Here is a 25,208-nt window from a genome sequence, read left to right as displayed (position 1 = left end):
TGTTCAGGAAGCTGGAAAGTAAATGTTCGTCTGTAAACCTGCCAGACAGGGTCACAATACAAGAAATCCATACTTAAGACTGCTTGGAGTCTGCTTTTCATGTCAGCTGAAATCAGATGGATGATAAACTTAAAGACAAATGAAAAGATGTGGCACTTCTTCATATTAAACAACTTTCTGAGATGTGCTAATTGTTGTTTTCTTCTAGCCATGGCTTTGAAGATAGCCAGATGTAACTTAGGTTTAGCCTTTCTCACACTTTAATGGCTGTGGTCAGCTGTTGCTGCTTAAAGTATGTTTTTATGGTTATCAAAAGGTTTTTGTGTTAGAAAATAAAATCTAAGGATGAAATCATTGCAAGTGAAATCTTTGCAGCAGTGTTCTAATTTGGACTTCACACTAAAGCTTTTTTAATTAAAGCAGGTATCAGTGTTTTTTGTTTGTACCTCTGTAGGTGTTAACCAAGCTGTCATTCTGATTTTCATTTGTATTTCTTATGTTTTTCTAATCCATATTGCTGTGACAAGTTACAGCAGCTGAAAATATTACCATTGTTGTTCACTCTAAAGAAAAGACATAGGTTCCTAATACCATGACATTTCCAAAAAAGATAGTGATGAATGCTGATCACAGATAGAGCCATTCTGCTTGTAATAAATATTTCCTGCATCTGAAACTTTTCTGAAACCTTCCCAAACTAAACTCTTTCATTAGCACTGAGTAGTCTGACAGGAAGAAGCTCAAAATGTATGATCTGATTTAAGTGTATATTGCAGCAAAACTGATTGGAAAATGTTGTCTTCCCTCTTCCTGTCACCCAGGATTCCTTCTTTGTGCCTCTGCTGGTTTCAGTTTAAGCAGTGATTTTTATTTATTTTTTTTTAATAAAAATAATGATTTTTTTGCTGTTGTTCATGTACTTGCAATTAACTTTCTTTGGATGGAAACGAAAACTTTGTAGCTTTCTAGCTTGTTTTTCTTGAGCAATGTAGAATGTTTTTTTGCAAACACCTGAGTTTAATTGGAAAATTTCTTAGTTAACAATTTGCACGAAAAGTTTGGGTCAACTGTTCTGGAGATTCCTTTCTTAGCAGAATGTTGAGAGCAGGTTGTGAGGAGTTCAGTGCTGCAGTGAGACATTAAGTGGTGTGGGGGCGAGATGTTTTCTTTACAAAATATGTTGTTCCTTGTTTTTACATAAAACACTGTTCCCAAAGTGACAACCAGTAGCATTGCACGGGTTTGCCAAGCTGTGGATTTGTTTTCTGTTTTGCGTTGGTAGATATAATTGCGGTTTACCTAATGTTGTTTTCCTCTCTGTCTCACTTCAGGCATCTCTTGTGGAAAGTCCATGATTAGCTCCATGAGTCTCATGGGAGGAAGCAGTGGTGCCCCCTTATATGACAGAAACCATGTTACTGGAGCCTCTTCAAGTAGCTCATCCAGCACTAAAGCCACTTTCTACCCACAGGTATGTCTTGAAAATATACTTGTAACTTAGGTATCTCTCACTTCTAAAGAAAGGGAAGATGAAAATTTGTGCTACTAAATAGAATAACGGTTGTTCTAAGGTATTACTGTTTATGATCTACAGGCCCAGTCTGACGCCCACTGGATTTCACGATAGGGCTTTGTTGTAGTCCATGAGGATTACACAATTACAGTGTCTAGAATGTTTTGCTACTAGAGTGGTACTCAGCTGGGTTGTTCCTAGGCACTTCTCTTCTTATGTCTTGACTCCCTTGGAGATGCCAAGGATGTCCTTTGTTCTTTGTAAACTCTGATGTCAGTGGCCCAGTGACATTTTGCACTGTGTAATGCTGCAGGCACACATGGAATAAAAAGACAAACAAGACACAACAGGACTGGAATGCAAATGCATAAGAAATAAGCTTGGCTTGCTGTTCAGATAGTGTTGATTGTTGATTGAGAAAACCAAGGTGTGTGCACTGGGAGAAAACACTTGTACCAGCAGGGGTTACTTTGCTTGGGTTTTTCCAGTTGTAACTTAGCTCCATTTCTGGCTTTTAGCTGATGGAAGTGAAAGAATTTTAGTCCCCATTTCAGAGTTTCATGAATTCAAAGCCATGAATAGGAATTATTCTTTAAGAATATGTAGGAGAGACATACATTCTTTTTGCCAGCATTTTGTCATGTAAGTTTTTTCCTTAGTGCTTCCAAGCAATACATGCATTCATTCTTCTGTCCACACAAGCTTGCAGAGTCAATCTGCTAGCTATTGTGGAGTATTTAATCAGGAGCCCATGTACTTTGTGGGTATCTCTCCCCTTTAAGAAGGGCAAGAATGGAAAAGAGAGGCTTGTGAGCTTCTCTATTGATAAAGTAAAATTGTTACTTATTGCATGCATTACCTTCTCAATGAAGCCATCAAACAGCTAGTCACAGCTAGCAGACACTTGGAATTCAGCAACCCTCCTAATTTAGCTTGTCTCGTGCTTCCCCAGTGTCTCAGTAACATGCTGAACAATTTAGTGCTAGTACCGGGTTGATGTGTCAGTGCCACACTAAAAAGGATGAACAGAAAAACTTAGCTGAATTTATACAATGTATCTTGAAAGAGGAAAGAATGGTTTTAAACTGACAGAGGGAGATTTAGATTAGACATTAGGAAGAAGTTCTTCCCTGTGAGGGTGGTGAGGCCCTGGCACGGGTTGCCCAGAGAAGCTGTGGCTGCCCCATCCCTGGCAGTGTTCAAGGCCACGCTGGACAGGGCTTGGAGCAACCTGGTCTAGTGGAAGGTGTCCCTGCCCGTGGCAGTGGCTCTAAAGTCCCTTCCAGCCCAAACCATTCTATGGCTTTATGATTAATAGTGATGTGCTCAACTCAGTGGCCAGGAATCACTTTGCTAAACACTGCACAGTGAAGACCAGAACAATGATCTCCACTCCAGTGATTTTACAGTAACTATAATGAAAGAAGAGCAGAGACAGAGGAAGGATGCTATCATGGCCACTGTGGCAGGCCATGGCTTGGCAGAATGCCCAGGACAGGCTGTGTACAAGCTACTTAAATCAATAGCAAGGCCCTACCATCAGTAGCAATGCTGTAATTTTCCACATTGGAAGGGATGAAGTGCTCTCCTTGTTTTTAGGCCAATATCCTGCTGGTCATGTCAGAAATTCTGATTCCTGTTATGTGAAGAATCCTAAAGGATTCTGAACTGTAACAAACTGTTTTCCTAGTGCAAGGGTTACCAGCAACTTTGTGTATATGCACACACAGGCTAGGGCAGGCTGTGACTATTTTTTAGCTCTTAGGCTCTTTGTATTGTGAACTGTGCCAAAATCCTGTGTTTACAGAACCACAGTAAAAAAGAAGTATTCAGGCAAGGATGGAGTTGTATTAGTTACAGTAAAGGAACTTGGCCTCCTGATCCTGCTACTAACCTGGGTGTTAGTTTAGGGGCTGGGAGTGGAACAGACTTTGTTTCCCTGAGGATAATATCAGTCCTTACGTCCAAGGAAGTACAGAGATTCAGCAAAACTATGTCTCATTTCCAGCGTTACCACAGCCTTCCAGTGTAATAACGGATGTGGCAAGGAAGAAAATGCTCTGGCCTCTGAGAGCTTTGAAGGCCTGAAGTGTACCTGAGCCCAGAGTAAAGTCTCATAATGAACTTCCATGACCTTTAAAAATGCCTTAATCCACCCAAGCACCAAGGAGAGGAAAATAAAATGAGTGACAGGGTGAAGGCATAAATAATATTTTCAAAAGAAGTAGTTGTGTAATTAACCCAAACTTTTGCACTTTTCCTATTTTTCCTAGATCTTGAACCCACCTCCTTCCCCCGCTACCGATCGCTCCCTGTATAATGCAGAGATGTTTTATTCTTCAAACATTCCTTCAACCACAAGATCTTACAGGTACAGCTCCTATAAAAAGTTTTGATAAATCTTCTATTGATCTGTCCTTTAGTTTTGGATCTTAAGCAGACTTTACCTTGTTAAAAAACCCCAACTTTCCTTCTCTTAATAAATGACCATTTAAATGGGGGTTATGCCAATTTTGAGTTTAAACGTTGGCTTTTTGTTTGTGTTTTGACATGATGGTTTAGTGCCTTTCAATACAGTGTTGCTGAGTAATAATGCAATATATGTAGGTTATATTGCTATGTAAGGCACTTACCATCCTGTATAGAGAAAATTGGTGGTTCTGTTCAGTTGCTCCAGCTCCTCATAAAACTCTTTGACGAGTCACCCTATTTGTTAGTGACTGGGCTAAATGATCCTGGTGGTCTCCTCTGGCTGGTCAGGGGCTGGAAGAATGTGCTGCTGGCAGAGGGTAGTTGTAGTTGTGCCAATCAAATTTAACACAGTTCAGGTACTTCTTGTTGGTTTCCTATGAAAACATGAATTAAGGTTCACAGCAGTATTCATGAGCAGGCATCCTGACTGAGGACACAGAGCTACTCATTTCCAATCTCTCTCTTTCTTTTTTTCTTTCTTCCCTAGATTGCAACTAATGCATGTGGGTTTTTGTTTGTTTTATTTTCTTTCTGCAGGCCATACATTATACGAGGGATAGCTCCACCCACAACCCCATGCAGCACAGATGTTTGTGACAGTGACTATACTACTAGTCGATGGAAGGCCAACAAGTACTATATAGATTTAAATTCAGACTCAGACCCTTATCCCCCACCACCCACACCTCGCAGTCAGTACATGTCAGCAGAAGAAAGTTGCCCTCCGTCTCCTGCCACGGAACGAAGCTATTTTCACCTCTACCCCCCTCCACCCTCTCCTTGTACAGACTCCTCATGACCTCAACAGAAGGAACTCTTCCTGTAAATATTTTAAAATATGAACAGATTTAAAATATATATTTTATGATTTAAAAATAAATCAGGGTGGGAATTTAAAAAAAGAAATGTGAATAAAAATGGGTGGGAGGGATGGGGCTGTGAAAAATTGTACAGAGGAAGAATATTTATAAAATTGATTTTTTTAACTTAATTTCCATTCTTTTGTGCCATATTTGCCTTTTTGAAGTCATGAAAATTACTCAGTCTCCAAAGGATTTGGGGAGGGAATGTTGAGCCTTTTTGCATTTTTAAGTCACCTTTTTACATGCAAAGTGTATGTAATTCTTTTTATTAATGTGAGACAAGAAAGCAAAGTGGCCTGTGGAAATGTCTAAAGAAAGATGTAAGAGATGTTTATTCGCAGAGAAGATGTTTATTCGCAGAGAAGAAGAAGATGTTTAAATAAAATTGTCAGTATCTCACCCCTTCCCACCATTGGGAGAAAACATGCAATGGTCACGACCCTTAGATGCTCTTGTTTGCACATGAGCTGAATGCTTGCCAGCAGAACTCACGTGCTGAGACCGGATTTCATACCTCCATCTCCATTTGCTTAGGACTGAACTGGAAGAACACTTCTTTTGGCCAAACCTTACAGCTTATCTAGGCCCACAGGCATGATGCCGTGCCTCATGTCAGTGCCACTCTGCACATGGCTAATTCTGGAAATGGTTCAAGCTAAAAAAGATACCCAGCCCTAAAAAACTTGGTTTAGCACCAGTCAGTTCCCCATTTGAGTGGGTGAATGGTAGCATTCCTTCATCCTTCATTTGATGACTATCTGGGAAGACGCTGTAATAGTCAGCTGCTTCTCAAAATACAGGGCTAGTTCTCTTTTTCCCAACAGTCCAGTAATTCACTGTGACAGGTCTCTGAGATGTTCACTTGTGTTGACTTGATCAAAGAATTGCTTCATTTCTAATGTTCGTGTTACAAAGCGGAATGATACGGTCACTTTCATTCATTTAAATGGGGAAAGTTGTTTGGTTTCTAACTGGTGTTCGTAGAAAATGGCATCTGCACAGCTCAAAACAAAAACATCTGACATTCAAACAGTTAGATCTCATAAAAATTAGCCACACAGTTCAGGTTTAGAAATAGAAAAAGCGGGGGGGGGGGGGGGGGGGGGGGGGAGAGACGAGACAAATACTTCTTTCTAATTGATTTGAAATAAAAAAATTAAACTTTAATACAAATTGCTGTAACCTAAGGACATCATGATCAGCAAAGTGTTTATATTCCTAACTCCTACCAAAAAAACACTTTGGGAATGGCAGCTAGGATCAGTCCTTTTCAAAATATGGAAGATAAATTTTTGCTTTGCTTGCTCTTTTGCTGTAACAAGAGGGATTGGGTATTTTATGGCACTTCATATATTCAGCTCTGGTGATAATAATGTGAGTGCCTACTTGGGACATTTGAGGGAAGTTTGGAATATGCAGACTCACAGCTGTTTCTGCAGCTGCTGAATAATAAGTGTTGAGTCCTTGACAGCCTTAATATTGTTGGCAACAATGTAAACTTTTTTTCTTGTTTGAACTTAAATTGTATTTGGTTTTGGGTCTTTTTAGCAAGTTACTTGAGAGCACATGAGAGTAACCGTGCAACTCCAGGAGGGAGGTCTTCGTGGTGGTGGTCGAGGGGCTGGGACCACAGTGTTCTGATCCAGTTCGTGTTTTCAGATTTATTAGTCCAGATCTGTGCTTTCTGTCTGCATTGTTCAAGGACAGGACTTGTGCTGCCACTGGTGTGTTACTAAAAGTAGCTTTTACTACCTTCCTGTCTAAATTTTCACTTGAGACATTGAGCACAAAGAAGATGCCCACCATTTTTCATGGAGAAAAATACAGAATTGGAAATTACAGCTTTGAACTTTAAGAATGTATTCTTTCCCCATCCCCTATCAACATCAGTAATTCTGTAGCACACCAAGATGGACAAGGCTGCAGTTTGTTCCTCTTAGCAGATCTCTGAACAAGTGTTAATGATTTGGTGTAACAAAGCAATTCTCACGTGATCATGAACTAAATTAGTATAGATCCACAGGATACTTTATGTACTACATCGATCATATTAAAGAAGTACTTGTTCTGCATTACAGCAGTTGGTAGACCAGTTTCATATCATATGTAATTTTTTCCAGGATAATTATTCACCATTTATAATGAATTCATTAGCTTAGTTGTTTCATGTTACAGCTCTAGCTTAGAGACATACCACGTTAATTTTCCTGTATTCCTGTAATGACACTGGATGCAAAACTACATTGGTTTGGGTTGGGGTTTTGTTGTGTTTTTTTTTTTTTTGTCTGTTTTTCATTAAACCACTGATCTTTTTAAAAAGCCACAACTATAACAATCCCAACCACTTCATCTGAAGACTTGTATCAGAAAACTTGTATCCAAACTTTGGAGTTGAGTGAAGAAAATAGCGTTCTTGCTGAGAGCTAAACTGTCTTAAGAGTCAAATTCTTTTGGAGCTTAGATATTCAGAAGGAAGGAAGAACTTACTGAATAGGGTAAATTAGGCACATACATTTTGATTTCAGTTGAGCATTCATAGCCTCTCGCTGCTGATGTTTGCTGAGAAATTGCCTCCTCTTGAGGCACTTAAAAGTTTGGTGGTCAGAATTTAAGCCCCACATTGCTCCATAAGACTGACTTTAAAAGTCTCTTCTAAAAACAATTTGTATAGAAATCCATCTAACTTTTAAATAATAAATATTATTCTTGATTGCTGTAGATTGTATACTTTAAAAGGATGACTGCCCTACTGGAGCTAGAAAAGGCCAGAAAGAAAATTTGAGTGACAGGAGCTACTTTTCTCCAGAAGTGTCCTCAGAGCACTCTTGGTGGTTTCCATCCTGTGAACTTTCAGGCAAAAACGTAGAAAATAGGTGCCATTTTCTTCTAGATCAGGATGAAAGAGTTGCAGGGAATTAGTGAATGCATACAACAAGTTGTGGCTGAATAGGAAATATGTGGGGGAGAGTTGCATTTTGGTGAGATTTAGGCATAGTTTCAACAGGTCAAAAGTTTTCCATGAGAAAGCTGACTGAAATATTTGAAGAGTTCTCCCCTGAGAACCTGCAGGGAGGAGCATGTGACTAGAGGACCTGTGTGAGTTTGCGAGTACTTGAATCAGTGTTTTCAGCCACTATTTTCCAAGCCCAGTATGACTGCATATTAGCACTTGCAGCTGCACAGGATGTAATGCAGAACTGTGTCTGTAGCGCAACTAGTAATGGGCTAACAATATGGTTGATTCTGTGTTAGATTTAAAGCAGAGATGCCCTAGCAGAGAGCAATTTACCTGCCTTCCGGTGCAGTTGTGAAAGCAGCTACCGGGGTCGTCTTCTCTTTTGCAGAATTTATCCTGTCTGCAGGCCAGATGTAGCAGCAGTGTGAAGCTGTAAGGTAAATGGACAAGTCATGACCTTCAGCAGTGAAGTACACTTTACTTGCACGCAAAAGTTTTGTGTAAATTATAGCTTGACTTTACTTCAGCTAGAGTGGTCAACAGCCACCGCACCCTGACAATTTGAAATGGAGGTACTTAATTTGTTCATTATTGCTGGATGATTTTGAGGAAACTTCATTAGCACTTTCCCAACTGTCTTACTGGTTAAGTTTTCTTATGTCTGGACAAGATCACTAAAGAGCACTTAGGCTAAGATAACGCTAAATCTGTATCTATGACCAATAATGTTTTCTTTAGGATAGTGTTATAGAAAACATTCCAAGTCTAAAAATGAGACTGTGCCATAACCATATTCTAAAGAGGAAGATTGAAATAAGTTTCTTCTTTTGGAATAGCGAGTTTGATTTTCAGTAATAAATGTTGATCTCTCTGGTTTGCAAAAAGTGCACGCACTTCCCTGAAAGTTCTGATTCTTTTCAGAGTAACAACCAAATGGTCTCTTCCCTCAACACATGTTCTACATACCTAGGATGGGCCTTCTGGAAATATCCAGGCACATTTATCCCAGATCTGTTTTCTGTCTGACGTCTAGAAGATCATATACTAGACATAGGACCCATTGAGTTCTCCTCATTTTTATGCCAACTGGTGCCTCTTCAATTCTGGGGCTTTCGAAATTCTGAAGCTCTGTGTACAGCAATGAAAAAGGATTTGGAAGCAGGAGCACTCCGGTAAGGGCTGGTCAGACTGCGCTGATGTGACAGTCACAGGAATGTTCCTCCATTGCCTGAGGGTCAGATCCCTTTCCTAGGGAGAGCTCTTGTGGTACCCTTCATCAGAGCCTCTGTAGCGCGCTGTATTACTTTACAATTGTGGTCAGTCAAACCACAGAAGTTGCGTCCCCTGTTTGCTTCAAGCACTTTCAGAAGCAGATCTTTTCTGATGTCAGTCATTTGTTGGAGTATATGTTGAGTCAGTCCAAGTGAGTTAGCTGTGCTTATAATTGTACTACAAATGATAGCCATTAATGTCAGGAAATGAAAACAGAAGGCAAGCATGTTCCCAATAACTAGTAACACACAAGAGTGTCTGGCATGGAGCCCTGAATTAGAAGTAACTTATTTGCTGTTACAGTGCTGAAAGACATTTTATAAATGTCCATTTTTGGACAGAGCCTTAGACAAGCCATAGCCAATGGTAGTTGTTTACAGATCAGTTATTCAGTTGTTTCTATGTTTTATTATGACTCCGTTATGGATTATGAGTGCAGTCCCTGCCATAACTTTGGCTTGTCTGTAGAAGATTCAGGGAAAGCTGAATCCTAAATGCTGAGAAATGTCTCCTGGTTCTGTGTCTGTTCCCTTAGGAATTGCAATATTTTCTGCTTGGTATTAAATGCAAAAATCCCGTTCTTCAGCTACTCTTAAGTTCAGCTAAACAGCTTAAGGTATTTACCACATGTTAAAAGAAATATTAATATACATAGGTACTTTCCATCCTGTTAGGTCTTCAAGCTTTCCTTCCTAAGAACACTTACTCTAGCTTCTGTAAAGAGTATTTTTCTTTAATTTGTTTATTTTGAGGTTGGCCAACTATGCTGTGGGCCTTTTGGCATAAGGTCATACTTCCCTGGAGGAAAAAAAAAAAAAAAAAAAAAAAAGGAAAAATTGGTTTTAAATCATAGAATCACAGACTCGTTTGGGTTGGAAAGAACCTCAAGATCATCTAGTTCCAACCCCCCTGCCACGGGCAGGGACACCTTCCACTAGACCAGGTTGCCCAAGGCCCTGTCCAACCTGGCTTTGATTGATATTAAGCCTGCTGATAGGAATGGTGGAAACCAGTCTGATACAAATGGCTTCTGCATTCCACAACAAAATCTTTCAAAGTGCCGTGTCCTGACATGGTGACAGTGCTCCAGCCACCTGTGACAGCATGCTGCCATATCCTGGCTGTTCCCAGCATGAACCTTCAGCCCACCTCTGCAGTCTGGGGCTGGGTTCTCTCCAGCCAACACAGAATCCTGGTGGATGGAAGACCCCAATTCCTAAATAGGTCCACAAAATATGCACAGAGAATGTGCTTAGAAGGACTTAGCAGAGGAGAAAAGCAAGTTTGACAGCTACAGTAAATGACTAAATCACCAGCATTCACATCTTTGAAAAGCAAATACTCCCCAATTATGCACCTTTCTCCAAAGAAGAATGATGCTGCTCCTGTGACAGTATTCCCAAGGTAGCTGTGTTTGACAAAGGGAGTGATATTCCAGTTTTATTCATACAGAGATCCTGCAGTGTCTAAATAAGTATGAAAGTATTTTGGTTGTAACTACAAACACAATAGCCGTAAACAGAATTCATCAGCCTACAGAGGTAAAACAAAAGCTGTTGAAAATGGGAGGATTGTTGTGCTGGTGTATGTGAAATTTGGAGGGCAAATTTCAGAAACAAAACTCTAACCCAGACTGCTTTTTTTCTTACCTAATTGTATCACAATTGCTGCTATTGTAAATGTACATGGATATACAAAGAGTACCAAGAATTTTTATAATAAAATCCTCAATCTTTTTTTATATTAAAATGTCTGTTCTGCAAACAGCCTAACAATTACACCTTTGCATGTGTATCATTTTGTAGCATTTGTTACTACAAAAGACAGCCAAACTCAGTACCTCAGTGCCTTGTATGTTTTAAACGGTTCAGTATATTAACTGGGGAAAAAAAAGCCTTAAATCACAAGTGCCCCCAAATCATATGTAGATTGTATTCCACTAGTTTCAACAAAACTTTGTATCATCTTTAGGGTTATCTTCAGTTAAAATGCATACATCCACAAGTTGTGGAACTAACTAAAAGCTGACAACTGAAATTTTTAGAGCATGCATGTCTTGAATTTGTAAGATATTGGAATTTCTCTCAAATGTATTATTTCAAGTGAATGTTGGTTTCTATACTCATATCTGTTTCAACAGAAGTCTCCATACCTGTCAAAAATACATAACATTAAAAAAAAAAAAATCCAGTCACTGACACTTAAGTGTTTGGGGATTAAATTGGCGCTGTTTTCAGCTTTTCACTACAGTACTTTTCATTAGAGCCATAAAATCTGTGTTGTGTTACAGAAAGTCTTTACCAAGTATTTTTTCAAGCATGGCCTTCTAGCATACAAATGAACTTGGTAATACTGTCTTAAGAAAAACTTCTTTGAGGCTTTCATCACTTCAGACCATTATAGGTTAACAATCTTCTGGTCATGAAACTGCAGTGTTTCTTTATATTAACAAAACCAAAGTCTTGTTTGAAGTAACTGATATTTTGTATAAATATCTGTACAGATAACAGACTCTGCATTTGTACTATAGATTCTGTAGATTTTGTTTTATAATAAATACTTTTAAAAGATTCGGTTAGCAGCCCTTTTATGAGCGAAACTGTTTCATCACCTACAGTAGAAACAATCAGCCAATATCACAATTCATTTAGATGCTACTTAAGGGCAGTGTTGCTGTGTCCTTGGTTTTTATTTTAAAATGTACAGTAACAGCAAGAAAAAGGAGGTAAAAAGGTTGGTTGGAAAGCTGAGCACCTTTAGAATTACAATTGTTAGCTAGCTGTAGAACTTCCCACAGGTTTGTCAGCATCGTTACCTTATCAAAAATGTTACACTACAAAGGAATAATCTCTGTGTTTTGATTAGACCTGGTCAGCTCTGTATTTCTTTTTTTAATTGTATGGTATCTTTTAAATTGATGGTGTAGAATGTCAAAGTATATCTTCTAATGAATGACTTTTTGTTATTTGTTTATGGTGGACATACTTCAAAACTAGTTCCAGTGGGTCTAGTTTGGTCTTGATTTCTGCAGTCAATATTGGTGGTCTCAGATTTGTGAAATTTACCACCTTAACCTAAAAGTCATTCTTCCTGAATGGAAGAATACCAATATGCCTATGTTGAAGCTATCTATGTAATAGACCCTTAAAAACAGGTAATTAAGCTTGTAAGAGATGTCCACATCTGTCAGTAGAAGCCTCGGTTGAACGTGGAAATTTTACCAGTAAATTTTGTAAATCTTTAAACATCCCCAGGCATGGGATGTTCGAAATACATCAGCCTTTAAAGTCTCGGCTGCAGTGGGACACATGCATTCACAGGTCAGTGCACAGCTGCTCTCCTGACTGGCTGGGACACCTGGTGGCATCTGTTGATGTGGGGTTTTTTCTTCCTAAAGTTAGCTAATCAGCATGAAGAATTTCCTCCTTAGGGAAGTGCGGGAGTGATTTTTTGCTTGTTTGTTTTCATTTCAGCTTTTTCTTTTTGCTGCTTTCACTGTCTGTAACCAGTTGACCAGGACAGCCAAGCCCTCTGCTTGCTACCTGGCTGCTTAGATGCTTAAACAACAACAAAAGGAGTTAATGGCAGTTCAACTCCTACCTATCTTACGTGTGCTAACACTACTTAGGATAAGCCAGTGGCACGTTTCAGAGAAGAGACTGGTCTTTGAGCATTCAGTACCATTTGGCTCGCACTGCAAGCCAAGAGAACTTGTGGCTTTTCTTCCTTTTGTGATTGATGTGGCTCTGCGACCTTACTTTACAGGATGGATCACCTTCTGTGTTTCTGCTGGCCTTGCCTCCCTTCATCTGACATAGAGATAGGGCAGACTGCCTCTATCCATGCACACAGCCTGGTCCCAAGGACCCTCCACCTCAAGCTCAAGGCCTCTGAACCAGATGCTGGCTTTTTCTTTATAGAGCTCTCCTATGTGCCCTCCTGGGATGCAGCAGGATCCAGCTGATGCAGGCAGGTTGGGCATCAAGGAGGCACCTGCTTGAGCAAAAGCAGCATAGAGATGGTTTGTGATGGTGCCTCTGCTGTCAAGGGGCTAGAGGTTTAGGTGACCTATATTAAAAAACAACTGCAGTGACCAAAGATTATCTGACCTTGAAGATTTCAGGTTAAGAAGTACCAAGAATAAACTGCTTTGCCTCCAGTGCACACGCAACTACTCATACCAAGTGTTTGACCCTCCCTTTAGGCTAGCAGGTTGAGTTGGGCATATGAGCAGACTAATATGGGATGGTAGGATCAACAAATGTAACGTTATTAGAACTGGCTCTTGACTCCTCTTGCCTTTCTCACAGTACTACTTTCTTGCAGTTTCACTAGATTTGTCATTTGCAGGGAGACATCCATGTCAAAAGAATATTAAAAAAATACTTAGAGCTTAGCACTAACCAAAGCCACGAGGTGACACAGTCATCTGCTGTGAAGAGTTGCTCACCAAACTTCATTTCCCAAGGAAAGCACAGCTCCAGAGCTGCCCTTTTCCACAGGGAATTACTTTGTCTCTCTCCTCCCCTTGCACTGGGTTTTAAACACTGATGGTGGCTGTAGCTTTTCTCAGAGTGAGACTTTTATTACAGAATAAAGCCTTGCCATTACATGCCAACAGACATTTTGCTGCTATTGTTGATTCTTCTCAGCCCTAGAAAACTCTGTAACAGTAAAACCTCTTTTTCGGTGGTGGAAGCAGAACCTCTGCTAGGCAGCTTTATCTGTGTAGCTATAGGAGCAACTTGTTTGGTGCTTGACTTCAGCTTTAATATAATGAGACCAATGCAGATTTTTAGAACTAAGTTAATCATCTATCTCCTGCGTTTTCTTCTTTGGAGGGAAACATAGCAGGTACAAAAATCCGGAGATGAGAATCAGGAAAAGGCCAAAGCCCAGAAGGATCAAAGGATCTTTTGGAAAAAAAGAGGCTGTTCTTATATCCCTTGTTTACAGGGACACCTGTGTGGGGCAGGTGCACAGAGGGGATTTAGTATCACCAGGAGGAAGCAACGCAGTAAAGGGAATCATCAGCATGTCTGTCTTTCCCTCTGTTCTTCTCACCAGCCATAGGGTAAGTGCAGACTTCTGTTTGCAGGCTTTGTGCTGTTTGACAGCCAGTGGAAATAATTTCTCTCATGTACACTGCTACTTTTGCTTGTCTCTAACAGGAAATACACCAGTGCCTGACCTGCCCACAGACACCCTGGTCCTTTGGTCTGGAGCAGCCTATGTTTTCATGGTCACTTCTAAAAGAAGGAAAGCCAGCCAGCAATGACTGTGCCTGGTGTTTAAACAGTTCTGCAGTTCTGACAACTGATCCCTTGGTGTTGTTGAAAGTAAGTATCTACTATCTATGCATCTATATACATACACACTTGCTTCCCTGTCCCTCACTTCTGTACTATCTCCTTTCTGAGGTTATATATACAGTATTTCTACATATATTACATCTCTCCAGACACATATCTTTAAATCCTACATATGCTTAGATGGGAGTGCTTGGGAATCCTGGGCTATTAACTAACTAACCTTGACTCTGTCCAACTGAAATCTACTCCTGCATATTCCCTGAGCCAGAGCAGATTTCCAGGAAGAAAATGTACATTTATTCCCCTGCCCATCACTTCTATACTGTCCCTTTTTTGAGCTTTGCTCCATGCCACAGGCTTAAATGGCTTTGCTGAGCTTCCTCTCCTTAGTGAAGGCTTCATGCATGGGGCAGATCAGGCCTGAGGGACACGAGTACAATTCTGTGGGGACCCAAGGCTGCTGCAGGAGCTGGCAGGAGATGGAGTGACCAGACTCAGGGCTGGGTGCTTGCAAATAGTCTGTTCAAGCAAAGCCTGCTCTAGACTGTGCTGCTTATCATGCAGTTGTGTAAGCCCACAGTTCATTTCAACAAGAATGAGTTCAAATTTCTGGAACTGCTTTGCTTCTGCCCCTCTACTCTGCTCTTGTGAGACCTCACTTGGAGTACTGCGTACAGTTCTGGTGTCCTCAACATAAAAAGGACATGGAGCTGTTGGAGTGAGTCCAGAGGAGGGCCACGAGGATGATAAGAGGGCTGGAGCACCTCCCGTATGAAGACAGGCTGAGAGAGTTGGGGCTGTTCAGCCTGGAGAAGAGAAGGCTGCTTGGAGACCTCAGAGCAGCCTTCCAGTATCTGAAGGGGGTCTGTAAGGATGCTGGGGAGGGACTTTTCATTAGGGACTGTAGTGATAGGACAAGGGGTAATGGCTTCAAACTTAAACAGGGGAAGTTTAGATTAGATATAAGGAAGAAGTTCTTTACAGTGAGGGTGGTGAAGCACTGGAATGGGTTGCCCAGGGAGGTTGTGGATGCTCCATCCCTGGCGGTGTTCAAGGCCAGGTTGGACAGAGCCTTGGAACACGTGGTTTAGGGCAAGGTGTCCCTGCCCATGGCAGGGGGGTTGGAACTAGATGATCTTAAGGTCCTTTCCAACCCTTACTATTCTATGATTCTATGATTCTATGATTCTCCTGTCCAAAGGGCAGGATTTGCTTTGAGTGGCCTTTCTTTTTCTAATTAATGAAATAACGGGAGACTTCCTCCTCCTTGCATGGGCTATCAGAAGCTTGAAATGTCTCTGAAGTCATACCCTGTCCATGAGGCATTACTTACATGAGAACACACAAGTAATTACAGACCAGTGTCTACTCCTGGCCCCTCTTCTTATTTCCTTCTGTACATTGTGTGGGCTTTCACCATAAAACCTCACCAAAGGACTAGAAAGCAACAGCAGTACATCAGCATGGGCGAATTCCAATGGCAGAATGAGTATATTCTCACACTATCCCCTGAGCACCTTTGTCTGGGCTGCTGCAAGGGGAAACAGTATCTTTCCCCTTCATCAGTTGGACTATCGCTAGCCAGAGAAGGTAGGACTGCCCAGCCAGAATTGACCTTTTCCGTGGCAGCTTAAAAATTAGTGAAAGGGCATCTGTACTGCATTATTTCCTTCCCAATCCTTATGCATCTTCCCTTGCCCCCCAGAATCTGAGACAGAGCACTTACATTTTTGAGCCAAACATGCCACCTGCTGTTTGCCAGAAGGGAGACATTGCATAGTGAATGAAGTCAGTGCATAAACTAACGAAACTAGAATATGCTGTATAGTCAATAAAGCCAATGCATAAACTAATGAAACTAGAAGCATATTTGCATTGCAAAACTAGCCAAAGTCCCCAGGTACCACAGGTACCACACCTGCTCTCCACCACCATGCAAGAATCACACTGCAACACTACGCTCTTGATCTGCAAATGTCATGGAGCAGCAAAGCCAGAGCCTGGACAACTTTACAGAGGACCACCATACCATCCAGAACCAAAGCACACAATTGGCACTGCCCGAAAAACCTGCAAAGCAAGCAACCACCACTGCTGCCTCCAGCTGAGGGTTTCCAACACGGGGCAGGGAAGGGGCTAGCAGGGACAAGACAAACTGGTGTTGAAGCAGATTGCAAGGCAGCATCAAGGGCTGCTTCAGAAGAGTAATGATAGCACAGGAGGCTTCTGGAAGGAAGCAATGCCTCTGTAAAAGGGAAAATTCTGAATGGAGAGCCTTCATAACAGGCTTTAATTTTTGGTCATCCCTGAAGTGGTCAGGCAGTTGGACTAGATGATCATTGTAGTCCCATCCAATTGAACTGTTCTATTCTATTCATGAGCAGCAGAATGAATTTTTACCTCATCGGTGCTGCTGACCAGACCACTGCTGAGCAAACACAGCATCTGTATTCAGCATGGGGACAGGGTGCCTAAGTCTGTGGGGAAGCAAAAGTTTCCCTCAGTGTGGAGCCCAGAAACCTCTGCTCAGGCAGCCACTGTCTCAGAGTCTCTGCCCCCAGCCCTAAAGCAGTCTGCAGGACAGCCCCAGCTCCCTGGAAGGGCTGAGAGATGGCAGATGCTCTGCAGAGAGGGAGGGAGGAAGGGAAGAAAGGGTTAAAGGACAGAGGGAGTGATGGGCTACAGTTAGCAGATGTCCAGGGCTGAAAGCAGGTTATCTATTACTGCTGGGAAAGGGATTGGGGTGAGAAGCAATTTGAAAACCAACACGTCAGCGCATAAACAAAGCCAAGAAATATGCCAGGGAATACCTCTAATCCTTGGAAACCTGACAGAAATCCTTGAAGTACACATGGGTCCTCTAACACACCATATACAGCTATTAATTAAGACTGTCTAATTAAAAAATGTGGTTTTACCTGCATATATATACAGTCACATAATGTGGGAAAAGAAATAGTGAAATTAAAAAGCCTTCAAAAACTTCAAACCCAAAAAAAGCAGAAATTCTCTTACTAGCCATGTAGAAGGCTTGGACAGCCACAAACTTAATTCCAGGTTTTCCTCAGCAGCCTTAGGTGCATTATTTTGGCCTAAATTCTCAAGGCTAAGCTCTAAGTCCTTTTGATGGCTTTGTGAGTGGAAGACAGACAAATCCTGGTGTGCCTAGGTCTCTCTTAATATAAAAAGAGGTTAAATAGCATCACCCGAGCAGGTCATGAGGTCTCTGCAAGGCATTCCCTATCTCAGATGTTAGAACTACATGAACAGTTAATTGCAATCATGTACAGTTTTTAGGAACCTAATCCCTCTGACTGCGAAGCCTCATGTTTGAGTACTTGTGTCATGCTATGGGGGCAGCAGGTCAGGAAAAACAGGAAGAGATGAAAATGAGATACATAAAGTTAGGTGGGTTTCTCTGGCCAGGTCAGGGTGGAGCCACTCATCATTTATAGTCTCTAATTTATTTTTTAAAAATTAAAATTGAGGACAAATTCTGATTGACATAAAGGCAGCCTCCAGCACATCCTGACCGCTCCTGGCACCACATTATCACCAAAGGCTGAGAGGTATTTGACTCACTGCAACACAAGATCTTTCAGGTAGAAAAACATGGACTCTCTGTCAATTTGTTCAGAAACCAGAATATTTATAACTTAACTTCCACAGATTTTTAGAACAGTCTGGGCATTAATTAGAAGCTTCTGAAAAATTTTAAATGCTACAGAAGACATGTGGGTGGGGGGTTTATTTGTTTGAGGGTATCACAGAACGGTTTCAGGCACCCTATAGAGCTCTCTGGTGCAGGATGGTCCAAGCTCAGTTTCAGAACTCTTACCCGTTAATGTTCTCCTGTTTCTTTCACACCAACAGCCAAATTAGTCTTGGGAAAGATGCTGTCAGATGAAATCCTCAGACACAAGGGATTAAATTCAGTACCTAAAGCCCAGGCTGGAGGGGGAAGGGGTAAGCATTTCACATTTGTTACAAGTCAAGTCCATAGATCAGTTGAGTTAGGAGATATTTTCTCATGAAAATCTCAAGCAGAGGCTGGAAAACTATCCCTCACATTCTGGTGTCTGTCTTAATCCACGCCAAGGTTAGCTCAAGCTCTGTTCAGACTGGATATGGCATCCTTTGTATGTCTGTGCCTCTTCTGTAGCTTAAATAGCATTGCCCAAGTGGGTCATGAAGTCTCTGCAGGGCATTCCCTATCACAGAGGTAGAAACTACCTGTACAGTTAATTGCAATCACTTAGACTTTTTAGGACCCTAATCCATTTGACTGGCACTCCGCATGTTTGCCTATATCTACCGTACTATGAGGGCAGCCAGTTAAGAGAGATAGGGAGAGAAAGAGGCTGAGTTAAAGAAAGCATCTTCCTTTTCCTAGAAGTACCATAAAGGTAATTTCTCCATCTTGTTTTTCCTGTGCTCATTTAATCATCTCAGCTACCAAAAGATGTGTTTCGCCAATCAGAGCTGTCCTTTCTGGCCTTCAAACAGCAAAATACCTCCTCTTTCCTTTTTTCCTACTCTGCGGAACAAGGGGGTAAAACCAGAGTTTGGTTTCATATTTCTAGGTTGCAGTACTTAAACTCTGTACAAGTTTCCATCTTAACCACTTTGGGGGATGAAACACCCTCTTCTGGGGTGGAATGGAAGGGGGAGAAAGAGAAGGGAGAGGAAAGCTTAAAGCAAAAATAAATTGAAACTGCTACTTATGTCATGCAATGGATTAGATGACTATTCCCTGTGTTCACAAGTTTGCCTAGGTTATCCAGCCTGTTTCTATCATCTCTTTCAGTCCTGTGCTATAATTTCACAGAAATGTGAACTCAGTAGTTACTAGGCAGTTATACCTTGGCTGATTGGGACATGACACGTGGTATATGCACTTTGCACGCTTGGAAACCACCTTCATTTTCTAGGAGAAGTACCATGAAGGTAATTTCTCTAACTTGTTTTTCCTCTGTGCTAGTTTAATCAGCTTAGCTATTAAAAGATAACACAGGTTTAGGGCTATCATTAGCCCAGCATGGTCATGTGGTTATGCTGGTAGTTAGCACTGTTGCTGAACTCAGTGTTACTTTTTCTTTTAATAGGTAACTACATAACAAAAACAGTGCCCACTGCACATCTAAAGAAGCAAAAGAAAAATGAACACTCCCTGAACCTGCATTCAATTATTTCTTCAGCAGCTTTCTTCCCTTCTTTCTCCTCTGTGATATTAATATCTATATCCAAAGCATTTAACTGCTTGAATTGGGATTAAGACACTCCAGTCTAAAATTACAATCCTGCAATCCTCCTGCTCTGCAAGTTTGAGGTATCAAAAATCACTGTGAGGGCTCTAAGAGGGCCAAGCAACTCGCGTTTGAATCATGATGAAGAAACTCTGTATTGCTTAGCCTGGGTCCCCAGGAGCTCAGTTTGGTCAGCATCCCAAGTCCTAGGCATGCTTCCAGGATACTGGACTCTTCACTCTTACAGTCCTTGGTGATGTTTTCTTTTGAAGCATAACCACAAGGAGAAGAAAGAGGCAATGGGTGCTCCTTACATACAGAAGTCTAGGTCTTAGTCCACTTAATGAGACTGCAGGATACCAAGTTCCATTTCCTTCTTTCCCCATGGGAATTTCAACCTGCACCTCTGTAGTGTACCTATAACCACCAGATTACAAACTCTCCTGGGATGGGAATGTGCTGCCAACCTCCTGTCAGGCCAGTAGGACCAGAGTAAGATGAGTGCTGCTGTAGCCCAGTCATCGAAGCCAACTTCCCTGTGTCTGCTCTGGGTGCTGCAAGTGTATGTTGTCTACTGAGCGTTTAATAGATATTTAATTCAGTTCTGCTCACTTTTATCCCTAGACTTCGGTTTTAGCCTCAAATGTTTGTTGGAAACTATACTTCATTCTTTATTCTGCTTACAGTACGATCTGTTTTATTATTAGAGCATAATTTGGTTCTTATGTTAATAATTGGTGTAACCGGGTCTTCCCCTACTCCCCATGATTTCTAATTAACACTATTACTTTTGGATGGAAGATAAACTGTAAACATCCAGTCCTTTTATCTGGACAAAAATCCCCACAGATCATTGCTCAAGGGAAACCACCCTGACACATACATGGGGTCAGTGGTAGCACAGGAAGCAATGTTAACACTTCTATTTCTGCACCCATTTTACCATGCAATAAAGCACAAGGAGTCTCCAACAAACTATGTCAAGTGCCTTGTGCTGCACAGGTTTTCACCATGCTGTACCCGATACATCCCTTTTTCCTCTGCTCCTTTAGAAAATGGATGGGAAGAAATCATAAGAGGTACTGAGCTAAGTTTCCTAGTTGTGCAATACATGCAAGAAAGACCACCCATATGTATGTGCATGTAACACAGCACAGAAACACAAAGATACCTCAAAGAGCTCAAACCATTTAAAAGGCCCGTACACTACACTTGTGGCAACAGGACAGAGTCAAACCTGACAGAGGATCCCTCACAGCTCTTACTAAGTCCAATTCACTGTTGCTAGCATATTGAGCAGCCCTTAAACTTACCAAATAAAAGACATCACAGTCTCTGGTCCACTGAGGATTTTCTACAGGTGGATTAGACATACTGATACTTGCAGGCATTCATCAATGGCAATGTAATTGCTTTAATTATAGCACTGCTATCAGCCCTCCCACAGTGAGGGAAGGCGGACAGCTAAAGCACTCAAGGCTCAGGTGAAAATCAAATGGGTTGGTGCCAAAGCTTCCCTCTATGCCTATGCTCCCTCCAGCAGGATCACAGGGGTGGTATGGAGGTCCCATCCTACTCCCCAACAGATTTGTCTCAGAAATACTAATAGGATCAGTGCTGGGAATGAGATTAGAAAACTGAATTTGAACATTTTGTTTCAACTAAATGGATTAACTTGTGAGTTTGGTACAGCCAAACATCCACGTTCACCCTCAGAAGCATAACTATGAAATCACTGTTCAGAAATGCTCCTTTCCTCTTTTTAAAGCTACTTAGTTTTCACAATTTTAATAAGATGTTGGGCTAAACATTAAGTCATTAAAATTCTTTAAAGGGCTTTATTCTCTCCTGAGCTATGAGGGTGATGAAGGATTTTGTAAGGGCTATGGTTAAATCAGATGTGTTTGTGTCTCAGCTGACCTTACTCTACGAGCACTCATGTAGTGTTAACACAGCTGGTGACCTTCTGGTGCAAGGCACCCAATCGTCCCACTCTTTCTAGGTCTGTTCCATAAGTGGAACTTGTCAGTGCTCAGAATAGTTAACTACAATCAGATTAAAACCGGTTTAGATGGCGGCTTCATGCCTGAGGTGATCAAGTGGCCAGATGTCACCAGTGGGGAGGTTCAGCTCCATACCTGTACGTAGGTGCTCCTGCTGCCTGCTCCTGCGGGGAAACCCAAGTCTGCAAGCTGGGTCAACTGGAAACCAGCAACTCTTCACAGGGTACCCGCCCTGTCCTGGAGGACCAAAGGGAAGACAACACGTTGATAGGGACAGGACCATGGTCACCCTGGCATAGCTGGCATAGGAGAGCACACGCTCATGGTCTTTTATTATGGCTATGCAGCAACTGGCAGTGCAATGCTGCTGAAGGGGTGCAGTCCTGCCTCCCCTCCTCTGGTGCCATATCTAGCAATTGCAAAGCCACAGGATGAGCTGGCTTGGCAGGCTGTGCCACTGCTTGGGAAGATAAGCTTGTTCTCCAAGGCGTGGCAGAGCTGCTGAGTCACAGAGCCCCCAGCAAATGCTCCCCCTTGGCACCTCTGTACTTGAGTCCAACCAGCTTCAGGAGGTAGTAGCAGCTATGGCTGAGGAGTTAATGGTGTGCAGTGAGGAAACATGCTCAGCATTGGTTGATGGGGTGATGGTGACTGAGCAAGCTGATTTTTTTATTCGCATACCACTTTATCCTGAGGAAGTGGCTGACTTGAATTATTAGAGGAATCCATCAGAAGTGGCTGTCTCTGGAAGTGCAACAGGCAGCAGCCATCACGAAGTTAAGATACTGACATTTGCAATCAAACAACCCATTTAGTAAAACATTCTCCAGCTTCAGGTCACAGACCATGCCTGTGAGTTCTCAGAGTTTCCCTGCCAGTAATTTAATACTACAGCCACCCAAAGCATGCTAGTTTTTGTTTGTTTGTTTTTCTCTGATTTGCCTATAATCACAGGTATAGGAATGGTGTGGAGGTCTTCAGATTTGCACACAAGTCTCAGGGATAAAGGACTGTGATTTCACAATTTTGCCTCTGGTTCAGCTTACTGTATGACATCAGGCAAGCCACATAACCTCTTCATTTCGTCCAACTTTTCAGCAGTGCTTTGAGATCCTCCTTGTAGACATGAAGTATTTCTGCCTTCAGGTAGTAGCACCCTAGCATTACCAACTTATATGACAGTGGCAGTATCAGCTGGACAGTTGTAGTTTTAAAAAAGAATTCTGCAAAATCAAGATTTATGAATATGTTGACGGGAACTCTGTTCCCAAACCTTTCCAGAATTGAGATGGTGGTTATCAAGGCCTTGGAAACCAGGAATGTGCCAGCGCAAACATCATCCTGCCCCTTCTGAGTTGAGATCCATCCCTTACATCCAGGCACATTTGCTCAGAATATAGGATGTGCCAGCAGCGGTGCAATTTAACACTACTTTGTTGCAAAGACAAGCTTTCTGCTTACAGAAACTATACTAAGTAGTCAACTATTTTACTGCAGTAGCTGTTCTACACTATTAATCCCTTCTCCAGATACTGCCTCTGGTGCCTGCTAAAGGTTATAATCTCATCATCCTTTTAAAAACTAGTTGCTTGTCCTGAGAATGCCGTTTAACTTTGTACTCTCATTTATTCATTATTTCAACTCATACACCATTTTTTCCTATTATCTCCCTGCTCACAGTTTCCAGTACAATGTCTTTCCTATAGACTGTCATTGACAACTGACAATACACCAGAACTGCCTCTATACACTTTATATTGTGAAATCTCCATTTGCTGTAGTCAGTGCAGGTACTCACTGCTAGAACATGCAAGGGGCATGACAAAGATAAAACAAAACAAAAACCAGACCCAGTGAAAGAAGAGAAAAAGAAGACAGCTAAAATAAATGTGGAACAAATGCAGTTTAGAGAGCTTTCTGGACTGAGCACCAGCTGAAATAGTGATGAAAGAAACAATGTCCCATTTCACACTGATTATTTTGAGGATAAATATTTTTGGTACATTTTACTAAATAAATCTGCTAGAGTGAAAAAGAAAACACAAACAAGCTCTACACTCAGAGACCTAACTGTGTAATTCTGTGGATCAATACATTTCATGCTGCTGCGTTTTTACCATGTGTTTCCGACATTAAGATCACATGCATGCATAATTGCTGCAGCTCTACTAACTTATTCAGGCAGAATAAGATGATCATGCATCTGAGCTGGCAGCCAACATTCTCCTCCTATGGGAAGCAACCCAGTGGGCCCATGGCTTGGGGATGGCTTCTGTTCACAGACGTTTTGTGAAATAAGGATGTGCCATCCTATGCTGGCGGGTAACGTGAACAAGTAGGGTAAAGTGTGCTGTGAGTCCATCTTTGGGAGAACCAGGTATGCCTACAGACAGCACAAGAGCCAAAGCTTGGTCAACTGGTAGGAAAGATGTAGGAACAAAAAGCAAGGTGGCACTGCGTCCAGCCTTTTGTGCAATGGGCATTACGAAACCAAGCACCTGAGCAGCTGGCAAGTTTCTGCTGTGTGAGTGCCTGTACACAGCACAAAGACCAGGACATGTTAGCCAGTTTGCAGCTATTGTAAATCTGGTGGCTACCTTATTCTTTAGAAGTAAGCATCTTAACCTGTCTTTCTGTATTTAAAGTGATAAAAAACAGAGGAACCCCAAGCAGCCTATATCCTGCTTTAAAGTTCCTGAACACAATACCAGTGTGAAGTGGAAGACGTGGACTCTCTCTGATCTGCAGGTAAAAATCAGTCCTTACTGTGAAAAAGAAACTACACACAGAAAGATAAGCACACAGCTTTACCGGTTACATCTTCCCTTTGTCCACAAAACAACTTGAAAATGTTTTATGCAGAGATAGGCTCCCATTAAGACCCTACTCATGTAGCCCAGGATTTGAGCCCATTTCTAGCTTGACTCATTGTTTCTCTCCTGAGACACTGCTTTCTGCAGCACCACCCTCAATATTTATGTATCTTTGTAATATCAATAGTTTTGTTTTAATAGGAGCAGATCTGCTGAGTTGGTCATTGATTTGCAGTAGGATGCAAGTACAGTTGTACTGAGCTTAACCTTGTATGTCAGATGAGCATGTGAAAGATGTGAAGATAAATTATTCAAAGGGGAGTTGCTTCACCCTAGACTGCTGATTCATAATGAAGTCAAAGAAATGTATTGTCTTCCCCTTACTTTGGTCTATGAAATAAACAGAGCAATCTATGCTACCCTCTAGTTTTCATCTGCCCTACATAAGGTGCCTGCGAGAACCACCCTATCACTGAAAGTGTTCAAGGCCAGGTTGGATGAGCAAAACCCCACGAAAACCAGACAAAACCTGCTGAAACCAGACACAGTGGTTACTTGTGCTGCCCACAGGTGAAGCACTGTTGACCACAGTGAGGTACTCTCCTCCGGGGATTGGGATCTCCTCTTGTCAGTGACAGTTTGAAGTATGGAGATCTGTGCTGAGGGGTGAAAGAGCAGCAGACAGAGGGGTCACTGCCGCTTTGGAGGGAGGTTGTTCATAGAATCACAGACTGGTTTGGGCTGGAAGGGACCTTAAA

General features: G+C 41.7%; 1 protein-coding gene and 2 long non-coding RNA genes across 6 annotated transcripts in view; 2 read left to right on the top strand and 1 right to left on the bottom strand.

Moving 5' to 3' along the window:
- Positions 1–4,976, top strand: part of LRP5 (LDL receptor related protein 5) — a 131,812-nt gene extending 126,836 nt beyond the window's left edge. For both annotated transcript variants that reach the window (XM_030483861.1, XM_030483860.1), the window contains exons 21-23: positions 1,332–1,471; positions 3,787–3,884; positions 4,523–4,976. In XM_030483861.1, coding sequence (XP_030339721.1) covers positions 1,332–1,471; positions 3,787–3,884; positions 4,523–4,784 — 500 coding nt within the window. In that variant the 3' untranslated portion in view covers positions 4,785–4,976. The remainder of the gene's footprint in view (positions 1–1,331; positions 1,472–3,786; positions 3,885–4,522) is intronic.
- On the bottom strand, positions 2,258–24,906 carry LOC115607083. Of its 2 annotated transcripts, none has more exons than XR_003991085.1 (3): positions 20,948–24,906; positions 8,138–8,234; positions 2,258–2,525 (listed from the first exon to the last, which is right to left on the bottom strand). It is a non-coding gene; the product is annotated as an uncharacterized LOC115607083 (long non-coding RNA). The 2 variants fall into 2 exon arrangements; XR_003991084.1 differs by lacking the exon at positions 2,258–2,525 and adding an exon at positions 5,505–5,850.
- On the top strand, positions 13,570–22,407 carry LOC115607086. Of its 2 annotated transcripts, XR_003991089.1 has the most exons (3): positions 13,570–14,150; positions 14,248–14,415; positions 18,262–22,407. It is a non-coding gene; the product is annotated as an uncharacterized LOC115607086 (long non-coding RNA). The 2 variants fall into 2 exon arrangements; XR_003991088.1 differs by lacking the exon at positions 13,570–14,150 and having other exon boundaries at positions 14,226–14,415.
- Positions 24,907–25,208: the final 302 nt, after the last annotated feature.

The sequence above is a fragment of the Strigops habroptila genome, chromosome 4 (genome assembly GCF_004027225.2).
Source record: "Strigops habroptila isolate Jane chromosome 4, bStrHab1.2.pri, whole genome shotgun sequence".
Lineage (NCBI taxonomy): Eukaryota > Metazoa > Chordata > Aves > Psittaciformes > Psittacidae > Strigops > Strigops habroptila.
The sequence above is the reverse complement of the archived record's forward strand: the minus strand, read 5'-3'. Positions and strand labels throughout refer to the sequence as shown.